The sequence below is a fragment of the Thunnus thynnus genome, chromosome 7 (genome assembly GCF_963924715.1).
Source record: "Thunnus thynnus chromosome 7, fThuThy2.1, whole genome shotgun sequence".
NCBI lineage: Eukaryota > Metazoa > Chordata > Actinopteri > Scombriformes > Scombridae > Thunnus > Thunnus thynnus.
Window position 1 is genome coordinate 35,436,210 of NC_089523.1, and position 17,437 is coordinate 35,453,646.

Sequence of the window (17,437 nt, forward strand, 5' to 3'; positions counted from 1 at the left end):
TGATAAGTGACAATGTCACTTTAATTCGGGATGTTTTGGAGGTCTCCAGCTCTTTGGCTGTAGACACTGGTCTGATTTCAATAGACCAGGAAAAGGCTTTTGACCGGGTTGAACACCAGTATCTTTGGCAAACTTTAGCTGCTTTCGGGTTCAACCCTGGTTTCATAGCCAAGATCCAGGTTCTGTATAGTGACATTGCGAGTGTTCTGAAAATCAACGGAGGTCTGAGTGCTCCTTTCAGTGTCCAGAGGGGGGTCAGGCAGGGCTGCTCTCTGTCCGGCATGCTCTACTCTCTGGCCATCGAGCCTCTGCTCCACAAACTGAGGAATGATCTGACTGGTGTTTGTTTTCCTGACTGTGATGCCTCTTTTAAACTGTCGGTGTACGCTGATGATGTCATTGTCCTGGTCAACACACAGAGAGATATTGATGTGTTAGTGAACACTGTTAATCTGTTTGGTTGCATATCCTCTGCTAAAGTAAACTGGGGGAAGAGTGAGGCTGTCATGGTGGGGGATCGGCGGGTGGATCAACTCAGGTTACCTGGAGGTCTGGTCTGGAAAAAAGGAGGGCTAAAATACCTGGGAGTTTTTCTGGGCAATGAAATGTTCTTACAGAAAAACTGGGACAATGTCTTAGAAAAGGTCAAAGGTGGGCTCATGAAATGGAAATGGCTTCTACCTAAAATGTCCTACAGAGGTCGTGTTCTCGTGATTAACAATCTGGTCTCTTCTGCTCTGTGGCACCGGTTGGCCTGCGTTGATCCTCCAGCTTCTCTTTTATCACAGATCCAAAGGGTTTTGGTTGATTTTTTTTGGGACAGGTTGCACTGGGTACCTCAGAGTGTGCTGTTTCTTCCTAAGGAGGAGGGTGGACAAGGTCTGGTCCATCTGGCCAGCAGGGGCGCTGCCTTCCGCCTTCAGTTCATTCAGAGACTGCTCACTGGGCCCACAGACCTGGTGTGGAGGACTTTATCCTGCTGCATCCTGCAGCGGTTTGGTGGTCTGGGACTGGGTTTGTCTCTGTTTCTAATGGACTCCAAAAGGTTGGACGCTTCATCCCTGCCGGCCTTTTATAGAAGCGTCTTTTCAGTGTGGACTTTGCTGAGGAAGCAGAGGCAGGAGCAGGATGACTCTCTGTACTGGCTCCTACAGGAACCTGTACTGTTTGGAGGACTTTTGGATTGTCCCAGCTGTGGTGGACCTACTCTATCCAGACTCCTTCACACTGCAGGAGTTTCTACTCTGGGGCAGGTGGTGGAGCTGGCGGGACCTCGGTTGGATGATCCTGTTGGACTAGCTGCTCGGATGGGAGTGAGATCTACGCGAGTCATAAACCAGTTACTGAAACATTGGAAACAGAAGCTGACAGGACATCAATGCCTTCTGTTAACTGACTTTTGTGATGGCGCACTGCTGCCAAACTGTATGGACCCCTATCCCACCATTGGACTGTTTCCGGATTTCAAAAACTGTTCCGGTCCTTTACTTGAGCCTGTCGACCCTGTGGGAGCTTCTTTGGAGGACGCCTCAGGAAAGACTCTGTATAAGTTGATGGTTAAAACCTTGAACCAGAACAAACTGAATGGACGCAGTGACACCCCGTGGAGGACTTATCTGGACTTAGACCCTGACGTCAAACCTGCATGGAGGTCTTTGTATAAACCTCCTTTAACAAAGAAACATGCGGACCTGCAGTGGAGGATCCTACATGGCATTGTAGCAGTGAACTCTTTTATCTCTGTTATTAATGCTGCTGTGGAGGAGAAATGCCCCTTCTGCAGCCAAAGAGAGACGGTGTTTCACTGTTTCTCAGAGTGCTCTCGTCTGACGGCTCTGTTTGTGTTGTTGGAAACCATTTTTAGCAGATATGGAGAAATTTTTATGAAGCAGGTTTTTATTTGTGGTTTTAAATACACTCGCCAACAGAAGAACAAGTGTCAGATATTGAACTTTGTTTTGGGACAGGCAAAGATGGCGGTGTATGTGAGCCGCAGGAGGAAGGTGGAGGAAGAGCTGAATGTTGATGTGGTTCCTGTTTTTGTCAGAATGGTGAAGTCCAGACTGCTGGTAGAGTTTAGTTTTTACAGGGCTGCTCATGACCTGGAGAGTTTCCAGCTGATTTGGGGTTATGGGGGGGTGCTCTGCTCTGTAATAGATGGACAGTTGAGTTTTGGACATGTGCTGATGTAACTTTGATACCTGATATGTGATTATATTATGTATGTGTTAATGTAGTGTATTACGTTTTTTTACAGTGTACATAGTGGATAATAAATGTTGAGTTTAAAAATCAAATCCCTCTGTCTCTCTCTCTCTCTGTCTCTCTCTCTGTCTCTCTCTGTCTCTCTCTCTGTCTCTCTCTCTCTCTCTCTCTGTCTCTCTCTCTGTCTCTCTCTCTCTCTGTCTCTCTCTCTGTCTCTCTCTCTCTGTCTCTCTCTCTGTCTCTCTCTCTGTCTCTCTCTCTCTCTGTCTCTCTGTCTCTCTCTCTGTCTCTCTCTCTCTGTCTCTCTCTCTGTCTCTCTCTGTCTCTCTCTCTCGGCTGTTTCTCTTTAATTGATGACGCACACAGAAGGGGAGAGAGGGAGAGGGGGCGAGCGTGGTTGCTAGGAGACAGGAGTGTGTTATATCTCTCAGCAGAGGGTGATGTCACCGTGTGTGTGTGTGTGTGTGTGTGTAATTAGATAATGTGTGTGAATCATCTCCATTCAGCTCTAATGGAGTTCACTGCTGCTTATGTAACATCTGTCTGTCTGACTGTCTGTCTCACTGTTTCTGACTCAAATCTGCTCTTTTGTCCCCTCACAGCCTCCGTACTCACTGACACAAATCGCTACATTTACTGAGATCATCTCCAGAGTCACATCAGCTTCATCTCTGCGGTTAGCCTAGCTTAGCATAAAGACTGTTAGCCTAGCTTAGCACAAAGACTGTTAGCCTAGCTCCATCAGAGGAAGTAAAATCAACCGTCCACAAACGTGACAGGTCCAACACTAACTGCTGCTGAAACCACATTTATAAATTCAAAAACGTTTGTGAAAACACATAACAAGTACTAAACATCTGAATGAAGTATGTAGACCTCGGAATAAGAACCTGTCTGTCTCTTTAGACGGACAGGTGACTGTATGACACGTACCAGGTGTGATGAGGCAGGTTTATAGTGAGCAGGGGAATAATTAACTCTGACGAGTTCATCTGATAAGAAACATGTTAACGACAAACTAAACCCAGATTTCATCTTGTTTTTATCTTGAACATATATTTACATTTTACCTCCACAGCTGTTGGTTTCAAGTTTATGATGGTTTTACTGGTTTATATGTTCCAGTCCGACACAATAACATTAAATTTCATACACTTTGTTTTATGTGATTTCTAATCATTTCCAAGACATCAATCATTGGTTATTGATTAACGGAAAACAGGGACAGTTCTCTATCAGCTGCAGGTTGTCACCGTGGCAACCTTTGCATCACTTCCTCCCATCGTCATCAACACAACAGTTCCTGAAAGGTGATGATGATGGTGATGAAGTTGATGATGGTGATGATGATGATGATGGTGAAGATGATGATGATGATGATGATGGTGATGAGTTTGTTTTTCATATTTTCAGGGGTGTCTGTGTGGGTGTGAGTTGTTCGGATCATTTTCTGTAGAACATCATTATCTGAAACATGAAGTTCAGTTAAATATTATATACAGACTCGTGACAAAGGAGAACCTGGTCCAGGTCTGGATGTTGGACCCCTACAGTGAGGGGGTCTGGTCCAGGTCTAAATGCTGGACCCCTACAGTGAGGGGGTCTGGTCCAGGTCTGGATGCTGGACCCCTACAGTGAGGGGGTCTGGTCCAGGTCTGGATGCTGGACCCCTACAGTGAGGGGGTCTGGTCCAGGTCTGGCTGCTGGACCCCTACAGTGAGGGGGTCTGGTCCAGGTCTGGATGCTGGACCCCTACAGTGAGGGGGTCTGGTCCAGGTCTGGCTGCTGGACCCCCACAGTGAGGGGGTCTGGGGGCTCTGTTATGCTGACATGGTTTGAGGAAGGGTCGCTGCTGATCAATACAAAGTAGTTGTGAGTGATCAGCTCTATCCTGATGGGAGTGGTCTCTTCACAGTCACCTGATCTCAACCCAGCTGACGTGTTAGACAGCGCTCTGCATCATCATCATCACACACCACACGAGGAAGATCTTTATGAAGAATGATGAAGAGTTCAGAGACTGTAGGATCAATAACAAGGAGCTCTGAAGCTGTTCTGGTGGCACGTGGAGGTCCAACACCTTACTGACACACTTTATGTTGGTTGTTCCTTTCATTTGTCACCCGTCTGTATATATATTGATTCAAATTCCTTTTCAAATGAACATTTTACTCAGAAACGCATCACATGACGGAAGATAAACACAAAGTCAAGTTTCATCCAGATGAAAACTTTATTCTACGTCGCTTCATTTTACACTAATTTCCTGGAAATTTGCAGACTCTTAATTTTTAGGACATTTTACAGAAATGGTGACGCAAATTATAAGAAAAAAAAACAGAAAAAAGTGTTGGTTGAGTTGATGATGAAGATGATGATGGTGATGATGATGAAGGTGTGGGCAGCAGCAGTCTTGGTTTGTTTTGTTGCTCAGATGGAAACTGGGCGTCTTAAGACAGGAAGTCACAGAGCGGCAGACAGGAAACAGTAAACCTGCCCAACCCAACACACACACACACACACACACACACACACACACACACACACACACACACACACACACACACACACACTCTCTGCCAGCTCTCTGTAACAAAGGAAATCTTCTTCAGGTTAAATGAACGTGAAACGTCTCTTTCTGACTGTTTTGTGGACGTTTGAAGACGTCAGCGAGGACTCGGAGGAACTCTGCTCTGCTTCCTGAGACGCAGCTATTCATTACATTTCTGCTCATATCTCTCATACTATACATGTCACTCTGTTCAGTCCTAGTGGTCCATAAAGAGGACAAATGGGGCTTTAAAATCACCTGCGGGGGGGGCGGGGGGGGGGGAACCCTGCCAACTTGCCTGTGTCTGTCTTTTCAAAATGGCTGCCATCATAACAAGCCCGACAGAGGGTTCTGAGGTTTTTAATCAATGCAACAGTGAAAGGATAAACGACAGAGATGTGTTCCAGGAACTAGATCCCAACGGTTTATTTCTGAACCTAATGAAACAATTAACGAGGAAAAAATGTAAACACATTCATTAGAAGGTTGACGTATGAATCTAAGTGCAGGTGAACTATCCCTTTAACATTTCTGTAACATGTTAATTGTGCTGAATTATTGAGTGTGCTTTGTCTTTGTTCTGAGGTTCATACCTGTGTTGCTGTGAAGAATGCAGAATTAGACCAGATGATGCTGTCCGAAGGGACTGGAGCCCACTGCAGTGCTTCCAGCAGCAACGTATTCAGGATCTCTGTCTGATATGTGCGATCGAACGCTCAGCAACAGAATGTCCAGCCACGCCGGCACATCAACAACATGAAACCGACTCAAGTGACGAAGAATTCTCTCCAGAAATCAAGAGAAGGAAGCCCCACCCAGATGAGAGCTTTAAGGAAATGCGGAGCAATCCATTCGCTCCAAATGTTCAACAAATGCCAAAAACCTCTGTGAGATACATAAAGAACAACAAGTTCCTCTGTGCTTCATGAAATAATCATCTAGAGTCAAACGTCCAGTGAAGAAATCACAAGAGGTTCCTGGAAATGGTGAAGTTAATACTAAAGAAATCTACATGTGCTAGTGTTGTATTTTACTGGTTCCAGTGGATCTCTCCATGTCCTCTACAGTGGACATGTTGTAAGATTTGAATATAATTAAGTTTTAACTTTTTTTTGTTTGCAATGTGTTTTTTTTTTACCACCCTGACAATTTATACCCAAAAAACAGAAATTAAAAAACATTTTTTTTCTTGGGTCACAGACTGTTTGGTTTGCAGACGTCTCTAAAGACTGAGGAACCAATGGACCAAACAATTGACTGAATAATTAAATAAATCAATAAACGAGCTTCAAAACAATTATGTAACACTTGAAAAAAGTAGGTGATGCTCGAAATAGAGTATGTGATAGCAGAACACGCTAACAGCAGAGTTATTATAACTATATGATAACTTATCATGTTATTATAGACTGTGATAACTGTGTTGATACTGTGTGTTATTCTGACAGTAAATAAATAAAAACCTTCCAACCTGTATGAATAAAAGTATTTAAATTAAAATGCAAAACAATGATCAACACTAAAAGGGCCCTAAAGTCGTCCAACTATCAACCAAACTGCTGCGTTGATCAATTCCTCTTGCAAATAAACAGAAACGCGTCACATGACGGAAGATAAACACAAAGTCAAGTTTCATCCAAATGCAGCTCAAACTGTGAAAACTTTATTCTACAGGTCGCTTCATTTGACACCAATTTCCTGGAAATGTGCAGGTTCATTATTTATGACATTTTGCAAATTATGAGGAAAAAACAGAGAAAACTGTGGGTTTGTTGTGTCCACTCTATTTTCTGTCAGTTAATTAATTGTTAAGAATATAATTTTCAGTGTGTAGTTTTGTTTGTTAAATGATAAATCAGCTCATTAGTTTTCTTTGGTCATTTCTTACGAGTAGCTGCTGCGTAACCGTTAACTCGCAGGATGTTTCTCTGGAAGGATCATGTGATCTGTGATGTGATCATGTGATTTGAGTTTTTAAGAAACAACCTAATATGCTGATATGTAGTTTAACATATAAAACTAAGTATTTTCTGTCTGTTATAATAATTAAGAGTCAAATTTATTAAGAAACAACTATGAACCTCAATATAATGAGTGGGCACTTATACCAACTAAACTAACCAGTCTCTCTGTAAAATGTCCTAAAAATGAACCGTTCCTGCTTGAACTTTAACAGATTTAAAATAAAATGTAGTGAAAATTTGTTTCCATCAACTGCTGTTGTGCAAATATTAGCAGAAAAACAGCAGGTGGCGCTAATCCTCCAGTCGGTGCCGTTAGACTGCTGCAGAAGAAGACACACATACAGTCTCCTCGTCGCTGCACACAGATCTGATGTTTTCTGCTTGTTTCATGTTTTCAGTGACGTTTAAGTCACATGATTCATGTACATAATCATTTATTCACTTTAAATCCACACAGCTGCTGTTGAACCTTTTAACGCAGTCATTAGCATCTGAATGCGGTTCTGACATCACAACTTCAACCGTAAAAACAGTTTTAAATGTGACCAATCACAAGCAGCCACAGCAGACTGAAGCAGCCTGAGGGCGCGTCGCCCTCTGAGCTCGTCTTGTCAGGCAGCAGAAACGTGGATCAGCCTGTTCAGAGACTGAAGCCGCCAAACAAACAAACACCGACTGCAGAGAAGTCATTACAGCTGACTACACTGAAAACAAATACATATTCATTCATGATCAATGAATCTGCTGCTGCGATGTTTGATCTATAAAACATCAGGAAACAGTAAAACCATCAGATTTGTCTTCACGAGCCCCACATGAGGCCTCCAGATGGTCACTGAGTAAAACCTTTTAAACTTATTGTTGTTATTGATCAATCTGCTGATGATTTACTCTCAATGATAAATAATTCTATCTACTGTCTAACAGAGAAAACATAAAATATGAGACTTTTGAGAAACTGATCAGATTTTTACTTAAATAAATCCTGAAATGATTACGAGCCTGGAGACGCCTGATAGATTTGCCTCAAAGGGTTTTACAGTCTGAATCTCAGCTGTTCATTGTTGCAGCTCTTTTAAGTTATTATGAATTGATTATTTTGTTTTTGCAGACAGTTCATTGAACACAAGTTAAAAACAAATCTGCCTTTATTTTCAGTCTGATTAAAATTCATTCAATGAAATTTTATCAGTAAAATCACAGCTGAGGTTTTGGTTTCAGGTTTGAAACCACCGACGCCGTCGTGGTTCGCAGTGATGAACCTGCAGAGACTCTGCAGCTCCGCTCGGCTTTACGGAGCTTTACAGCGAGTTTCAGCTCGTTGTTGATCTGTTTATCTCTCATCGTGTCATTTTGTGCTGTTTTCAGAGAAAAAGCAGTAACGCTTTATTTTACAGGCCTTTAATTTCATACTAATTTACTGGAAATTTGCAGGTATTTAACAGAGAGGGAGGTGCAGTTTGGCACAAATTGTAATAAAAAGCTGAAAAAAATGTTCAGTTGGATTTGATTTAGATTCAACTCTTAATAATTTGTGTAGTTTTGTATGTCAAACTACATATTAGCATATTAAACACACTTCCTGTATACTGCTGAATTCCACAACCCTTTCAGAGAATTAACAGCAGCTACTTTGAGGGAAATTATTGAAAAAACTAATATGCTAATAAATCATTTGACACACAAAACTACACACTTAAAACTGAGTATTTTCTATCAGTTAAAGAATTGTGAAAAGTGTAATTCATTCCAATTAGGTATGAACCAAAATGTTAGCTGGTACTGGTTAGCTGGCACTTACCAACTAAACCAGCTTCAGCAGCAATCTTTAAAATCTTGCAGCGCCACCTACAGGTGAAATTTTACCAAATGCTACAGACTCGTTCATCCTAATCTGTACAACTTTGCTGAATTTGGTTATCATGGAATATTACATTTAAGAGATATGGCAGTTAACACGTAGTATGATGGTGTATTACTACTGACCACAGGGTGGAGCTATTGGTGCCATGATTCAGTATGTCATGCAGATTCTCATGGAGAATTTATGTACCAAGTTTAATTTGATTAAAGACGATAGAATTGTAGAAATATCATGTAACAATATTACAATAGCACTTCCTGTAGGTAGATCTGTATCAAATGTTACACTTGTGCAGTGTGACTGTATGTAGGCATTGTGTGTGTGTGATTAAGTCACATCTTACACTAAAAGTTTAGATCCTGGTTGTTTTTATTATATGTTTTAACTAGGTGAAAGATTTTAGTCGTCACGCACTCATATTTAAAGTTTTATGTTGACCAGCCTGCTGAGGCTTGTGTAACTAGCTTGTTTTTAGCTTTGGGAGCTAACTAGCACAGTGGGGATACTGGATAGATACTGGGTGAAAACAAGCTACAATCTGCTAACTGAAGCCTAATCTCTGCAACGGGTCCACTTGTTGGACCTGTGTTGGTAAGTTCTGCTGCTTGATGTCCTTTTGGATCACCTCTGCTAAAATGATACCAATGCTGTGGGCTCTGAGTTGGAGCCATCTGGCCATGTCAGCTGCACCAGCCTGGCCAATAAGATAGCAGAGCTGGAAGGAAGAATATCCACACTCTATCAAATCATGGACACCGTCACTTTCAGTCCAGCGCAGACCCACATAACCAGTGCCCGAGAGCCTGATACCACTGTTCCCTGCCCAGCTGCTGAGGGGGCTGTAGCTGCCTCTCTCCCAGAGCCTGATGGCAGCGCTCACTGTCCTGCTGCCCCTCCGCTGGTCACCGACCCTGATGGTTCCTGGATACAGCTCGGGGCTAAGCCTAAAACCCTGGTCAGCTCCACTCCATCCCATCAGGATCACTGGTCCCTGGTCCAGCAGGAGAGGGAGGCGCTCCTCTTGTGCATTTCCTCAGTATAACATCCTCGACCCGCATGACCTCCCTCCTTCTGCCTCTTCCTCCATCTCTCCCCCTGCGGCGGCGTGGGTCCCACGGCTCTCCATCGCCTCCGATCCCGTCACCAGCCACACCTGGATGCTCCTCCCGCACCAGCAGGGCTCGCCGCTCCATACCACACTTCACACTAGCGCCGCAAGGAGCTCCAGCCCTCTCTGTCCACCATTCTCCATCTAGACACGTCCATCCATGCCGTCATCAGACTGGTCGTTCCCTGGGCAGTGACCATGTCTTCCCAAACCTCCACTGCACACTCCTACATCTCTGATCGTCAGGGATTCCATTGTGAGACATATGAAATCAAAAACCGCAGTGACCCATTGCATACCTGGGGCTAAAACTGTGGATGTTATGCAGTGGATCCCATCTCTGCTCAACAAATACTCACATGTCCACAATCTTATTATTCATGTGGGCATGACTGTCACTACCGAGCAGAAGTCTGAAGTTTTAAAACAGGATGTTAACCATCTTTTTAAAGAACTCAAAAATGTGGAAAGTCTGCCTTCATCTCGAGTCCTGTACCCTCGTATGGCTGCAGTCAGTCTGTCCATCACACACTTTGTCTGTTATCGACAATTTTAATCTTTTTTGGGAACGAGTGTCCTTTTTAAGCAGAGATGGCATCCACCCCAGCTTCCATGGCACACATGCACTTTCAGCAGTTTCTACAGCCTCACGTCATTGACTAACCGCTATCCACTCCACAACAGCTCTGGATTACACACCGGTAACTGATTACACTGTTTGCCCCCCGTGACCTCTTCACCTCCCATTTGTACCACTAGCTCCCCCTGCTGCCCATGAGTCATGAGTGTGACACTCCCCCTGGGTTTTAATACTCCAGTATTACTGAGTGACAGCCAGCCTGACTGCTGCTGGCAGAATCACAGGAGCATCATTTAAATAACTTGATGATGAGATGAGATAAACTTTGATGTCATGAAGGAAATTTGTCTTGGGCAAAAAGTGCTATGCAGAGCTACAATCAAGCAATACATGACAATACAATACGATACAATACAAGGACAAAAACATGTCTCATTGCTGAGACGATGCAGTGGTGCACTAGTGCAAAAAAAAAAAAGTTCTGCACACTGCTGCAATCACATAATACACAACAAGACAATGCAGTAGTCAATGATGATTCAGACTGTTTCTTTGCTACAGATGGATGCAAATCAAAGGATCATGAACCAAGATGCAAAACAAAACTCATTAATATGTTTTCAGCCTTTAAACAACGACACTGAATGCTGATTTTAGCATGCAAAGCTTTCTGAATCACAAAGGGAATTATTCATATGAACATGTGTAGTATTATATCCAAAACAGACATTATTAAAGTCTGGGTACATCATACAGACCCTGACATTTTTGTGATTTCTGAAACATGGTTGTCAAACAAAGTTAAAGATGCTTATATTTGTCTTGACAACTACAGTGTTTCTCAGTGTGACCAGCGTAGTAACGGAGGAGGTGTTGCCATTTTTGTGAAAAGTTGTTTGCTGTCTCTGTCTCTGTATCTAAGCCGACATGTTTTGAACTATTGGCTGTAAGTGTTTGTCTGGGGAAAATAATACTGGAAAGGTACTAGTTACTGGGTTTCACCTTCTGCACCTGCAGGTGTGATAGATATTTGATTGAATAAGCAGATATGACAATTCAGAACTTCTTATCCTGGCGGATATGAACAACTGGTTAACTGATGCCACTGATAATTTAAAAAATCTCTGCAATGAACTAAATCTCACGCGGTTCATTACCTCCCCTACTAGGCCGAACCCAAAAAATGTGGGAAAGGCCACACTCTTAACCAACAGACCTCAACATCATAAATCCAGTAGTGTTTTCCCTGAGACTTCAGTGACCATTGCCTGACAGCAAGCATCCCAGACACAGAATTACAAAGATCTAAACCGTGCATCATAGTGAAAAGGAATTTCAAACACTTTTCTGAGCTAACACTAACCCTACAGTAATATTGGGTTTACCCACATTTGGCTTTAAATTATTTTATGAAAACATTTAATTCCATTACAGACAAGAATGCACCTTTGAAGAGTTTTGGAGTTAAAAACAGGAACAATCCTTGGTTTTGTACAGAAATTGCTGAAATGTGAAAGGGATGCTGCCTCCTGCAAAGCACCAACAACTAAATCATCTTCTGATTGGCAATATTCCCATCAACAGTGTAATAAGTGTCTCACTGTTATTTGAAAAGCCAAATCATCATTTTATGTCACTGCACTATCTGAAAGTAAAGGAGGAATTTCTGTAAATGGTTAAATCATTATCACATAATTTCATCCTTCCCTAATGAAACTGTACGAGGTTCTTCTATCACCTCTGGTGGAAAGAATATATGTGACGCATCCAATGAATACTTCATTTCATTAGGTTATACTATATGTTTAAAAATACCGGATTTCCTCAAACACTCTCAGATCATCCTGTTGAGAAGGCGACTGGGCTGACCAGCTAGAGCCAAGGCTTCTATTATTATCGACTCCACTTTTAGTTGACTGCTTATCTTACATGTTTAATTTGACTGTCGGAGCAGAAAGCATCCTGGACCCTTGGAAAACAGCTGATGTATTACCTCTGCATAAAGGGTGTCATCAGAATGAGTTAAATAACGATTTGACCAATTTCTAAACTTTCATGTCTGGCTAAAGTTAGAGAAATTAGTGAATGATCAAGTCGGAGCATTTTAAAGTCTTATCAGTCTGGATTTAGATCTGGGCACAGTACTGTGAGGGCTACGTCAAAAGTTTTGAGCAATGTTGCTGGTCCATTGGATAACAGAAAGGATTGTGTCGCCATCTTCATTGATTTATCTAAAACATTTGATACAGTTCACCATCAAATTCTTCTGAAACGCATTAAATCTCTTGGATTTGATGAACAGTCATGTAAGTTATCTCAGTAATGGATCACAAACTGTAGTAGCTGATGGTTATCAATCCAGTTTTATGAATGTGAACAAAGGTGTACCACAGGGCTCTATTTAGGGCCACTTTTATTCACAGTTTCTATAAATGAATTAGGAGAAAACTTTAGGAAACAGTACAATTCATCCGTATGCAGATGACGCCATTCTCTACACAACAGCACCCTCTGCTGCTCAGAGTATTCAGTTTGACTTCTTTGTTGTACAGCAAAATTTAATCAATTTACTGTTAAACTCAGACAAAAACTAAATGTAAGTTAGTTAATGATGTAAATATTAACACTCTGGATGGGACACAACTTGAAAGAGTTTCCTCTTACAAATATCTCGTTTCTGGACTGATGAAAAGCTTCAAAAAACATATTAATGAACTAAATCACTAAAAGCACAACTAGCATTTTTTTTTTTTACAGAAATAAGACTCAGAACTGCAGGAAACAAATTGTTCATTCAACCTTTTTTATCCATTTTGGACTATAGTGATAGAATTTATATGCACACTTCTGCCACTACACTTAAATCTCTAGATTCAGTCTATAATTCAGCTCTTAGATTCAGAACAGGAGATCGCTTTGGAACACATCATTGTACGTTAAATTTACATCATTGTACGTTAAATTTACATTATTGTACGTTAAAGTTAGGTGGCAATCGTTGGCAGTGAGAAGTTAACAACGCTATTCTATGTATTTACAAAGCACTACTGGGCAAACTTCCTCTGTTTATCGCTTGTCTTCTCAGTTATAGATCACTTTCACACGACACTAAACATCAGGATAGTAATGAGGTTTTAAATACACACACAAGTGGAACAATGGAAGTGCTGATCCCTTACATTCATTTCAAACATCTTTTGGCAGATTTAGTACAGCGTGAGTGTGAATGCTTTCTGTGAATGATGCTGATGTCTCTGAATGTCGTCTCTGTTTGTTTGCTGTAATTCTTGTTGTTGAATTGTTGAATTGTAAACTTTGTTTTTATTTTCTGTATGTTGTGTATTCAGGGTGGTCTTGGAAAAGAAGGCATGCTCTCAATGGCCCTCCCTGCAGAAATAAAGGTTTAATAATAATAATAATGTCCAATTTAGCATTGAAGAGTTATGGCCCATTAAACACATCAGGCCACGCCTTCAAAAGTTTGGTAGCCGATTAAAAACAAACAGTAAGTGATACCCAACAACAAACTCACAAGTTTAGTTCGGGGTTCTCTAAATATGATATGTACCAAGTTTGATGAAGTTTAGATGAAGAACGATCCAACAGAAGCAAAAAATGTGTTTACCAAAAAATCCAAAATGGCGGAAAATTTTTCCAGGCACAAATGGGCATGGTCTATATCAGTCTTGTGCAAATATTGTTTTGATAGGCCTCACAGTTCATGAGTTATTAGCCAAAACATAAAACACATAATAACTGAGCACATGGTGGCGCTATTGGTCCGATGTGTTTCCACATCAGACACCATACTGATGCATACTGCACCGAACACTGCAGCAACTTTCAAACATTCCTCCCAGAGACTTTCCATTATCAAGTTTAAAAATGTACATAACAAAGTATAAGAGTTATTTCAGAAAGCTGAATGATAGCAGTATCGTCCTGAAAAAGCTGAACGTTCTGATATTTGAGTGGTTTCTGTAGCTGAAACTATGCAGAAGTAGTTAGCAACTGAAAAACATGCAGACGAAGAAAGAAAGAATAAAAAGTGAAGATTAAAGGACCTTTAAAAAGCCGCTGAACACAACCTGCTAACAGACACAGTTAGCTGTAGACTAGCAGCTAAAGAGCCAGATGTTTCCCTCAGGAGTTCGTAGAGAGTAAAAACAGCTACAAGAGAGAGAATATTGGACAGAAACACGACTCTAAATGAACTATAATGTTGCTCCGTAACTGCTGGATGTGGAAATAATCAGCTGTTTGCTAACATGTTCAACACATCAACTTAAAACTGATGAGTTGTGTTTCTGCTGAGAACTAAACATCAGTAGTTAAATAAACAGAGTTCCACTTTAAAACTGTCTCAGATGATGTGAAATGAACTCTAGTATGAACATGTTTAAACCAAGTTTATATTCTGTTTTATGTTTCAGTTTCCTGCAGCGCCTCACCCAGCAGCACCAGAGGAAATGATTCCTGTTTCATGAAATATAATTAATCTTCAGAGCAGTGACATCAAACAGCTGTTTTTAAAGAAAATCATCAGCTGATAATTAATTCTGTTAATATTTCTACAAGCTGACGTCTAAACTCTCAAACTGCACCGTTTAAACATTTCCAACAGTTCAGTAGACCTGAAGTCCTGTTGTTGTTATATTTCATAACACTCTGCTAGAAGTGCATCAGCCTGATATCTGTTATTGATTAATCTGCTGATTATTGCTTCATGAACTGATCCATCATTCAGTTTGTTTCAATAAAAACAGAAAAACAGAATCTGACAGCAGAAAATGCTTTTGATCATAAGTGAGTTTAGTATTGATCACTTATCAAAGATGGATCCACAGAAGATGATTGGAGGATGATGCAGCAACATGTTTCCTCCTTGTGTTGACAGGAAGTCTCTTCTTCACTGCTCAAATATCTGAACTCAATTTTTTTTTTTTTTTTTACTGTTTTACTCCAAATGTTTCATTTCATCAGAAAACTGCAAGTTTCTAGATATTCTGTGTTTATTGATTTAAGTGATGATGATGATGATGATGATGATGATGATGATATGATCAGTGGATCCATAAATCAGCCTGTTTGATCTGTGACGTCAGAAATACCTTCCAGCAGGCGAGCAGTTTGACACAGATCAATCACAGTGATTGACAGGTGATCAGCATCACCGTATGTGTGCGTGCGTGTGTGCGTGCGTGCGTGTGCGTGTCCGTGCGTGTGTGTGTGTGTGTACTCACGGTGTTCCGGAGGTCCTGCAGCGCTACGCTCATCCTGCAGCTCCGTCCCCGAAAACAGAGCGCTACCGACGGCCGCTCCGCCGGCCCATCCTCCCGGCTGTTTGCGTGTCTGTGTGTCTCTGTCCTCCCGTCTGTCTCTCTGTCCTCCTGTCTGTCCTCCTGTCTGTCTGTCTCTCCGTTTCTGTGTCTCCGTCCTTCTTCTTCTCCTTTTGTCTCCGCAGCCGCAGCGGGAGCTTTTTCTCTCCTTCTCTCTCTCTGTCTGTCCTCAGACCCCGCCCAACATCCAACCAGCCTCTTCCTCTCACAAACAAACACACCCCGAGACACAGAGGCTGACGTCACCCACACGACCCTACGTCACCTCCTCCAGCTCCATCACTTCTGATCGATCTGCGCTGATCAACACTTTATCGATACATGAGTGGAATCAGTTACACTCACCTTAATTATTTAATTCTTTTTCATTTTTAATAATAAATTAATGTTCTCAGAGGTTTTTTGTGTATTTTCGGGGTTGTTTTGCATATTTCGGGGTATTTTCAGCCCCCTCTGTGTGTATTTGTGTGTGTGAGTATATTTGGATAATAATAATATTAATTATAATAATAATAATATATTTGGAGGATATTTTCAGTTCTTTGTGTTTTTATTAAACAGTTTCAGTTTAGACGATTTTCTGCAGAAAGTTGTGACAATATTTGATCTGAAACATGAAGTTCAGTTAAATGTTCACTTTTACTGTCTGAACAAAGAATCTGTTCATAGAGAGGAAACTTTTTCTGGTCAAACTGGTTAAACTGTTTAAACAGGTTAATCTGGTTAAAGTGGTTCAGAGGATCCTGTAACAATAATGAAAGTGAACAACAATCACAACAATCACATCTGGAGGATTCAAACATGACGCTGATGTTTGTAACCTGCAAAACTGAAGAAAGTCGACTAAAACAAAACAAGAAGAAACTTCTGCTCTTCAGTCATAAACTCATCACAGACAGAACGTGTTTAACCTTCATACATGTTGTTTAAAGGATGATGGCGAGTTACTGTCTTATTGCTGTTATGAGTCTTTGGAGCCGTTAAACAGACTTAACGTGACCAAACTCTCCATGATGAAGGAACATGTGACCCAGTGAGACACACAGGTCACATGTCAGTGTGATATATCAGATATACCAGCTTTGATACACACACAGTACTTATTAGTAGATCAGTTCAATGTTGGTTTGGATCCAAACGTGAAGACAAATATAGAAAATCAGCAGAATGATCCTTTAAAAGTCGGCCTCAGTGTTTCACCTCTGAGAGTCACACAGAAAACTGCTTTTATCTCGACTCTGTCTGCTGGGAATCACCTTCATATACGACTAAACTGTGACATTGTGTCTCCGCCTGGATGATGTTCACAGTAACTAAGCTGCATGCATATCTGTCTCTGCAGCGGGAGGTCAGAGGTCGGGTGGATCCAGGACTCTGACAGCAGAGACCCGGGTTCACATCCTGAGTCCTGTGTGTTCAGGTTTGGTTCAGGTTAGTTAAAGATGCTGCTGTGGCTTAAATGTTCATAAACATGTTGAGAGACCAGGATCTTTCTCTGACCTGAACAAAGTGCTGCCACAGTCTGAACACAACAGCTTTCATACTGCTGCAGTTTCTACCAGCCGATACATTACTGCAATATCACAGGTTTTACTGCAACATCACAGGTTTTACTGCAACATCACAGGTTTTACTGCAACATCACAGGTTTTACTGCAACATCACAGGTTTTACTGCAACATCACAGATTTTGGTGGTATAAAAACAACCGGGTACATTGTCTCTGGACCTTTGACTCGTATGTTCAGTATCAACATTTTTACAACTTAATTATGCTAATTAACATTTTCTCATCATTGTGAGAGAAAATGTGATTAAAGAAATAT

General features: G+C 41.4%; 1 protein-coding gene across 1 annotated transcript in view; it reads right to left on the bottom strand.

Moving 5' to 3' along the window:
• The window catches only part of ece2b (endothelin converting enzyme 2b), a 58,327-nt gene extending 42,506 nt beyond the window's left edge, over positions 1-15,821 (bottom strand). Inside the window, exon 1 of the mRNA XM_067595723.1 lies at positions 15,516-15,821. Within this exon, the coding sequence (XP_067451824.1) occupies positions 15,516-15,548 (33 nt within the window). The 5' untranslated portion in view covers positions 15,549-15,821. The remainder of the gene's footprint in view (positions 1-15,515) is intronic.
• Positions 15,822-17,437: the final 1,616 nt, after the last annotated feature.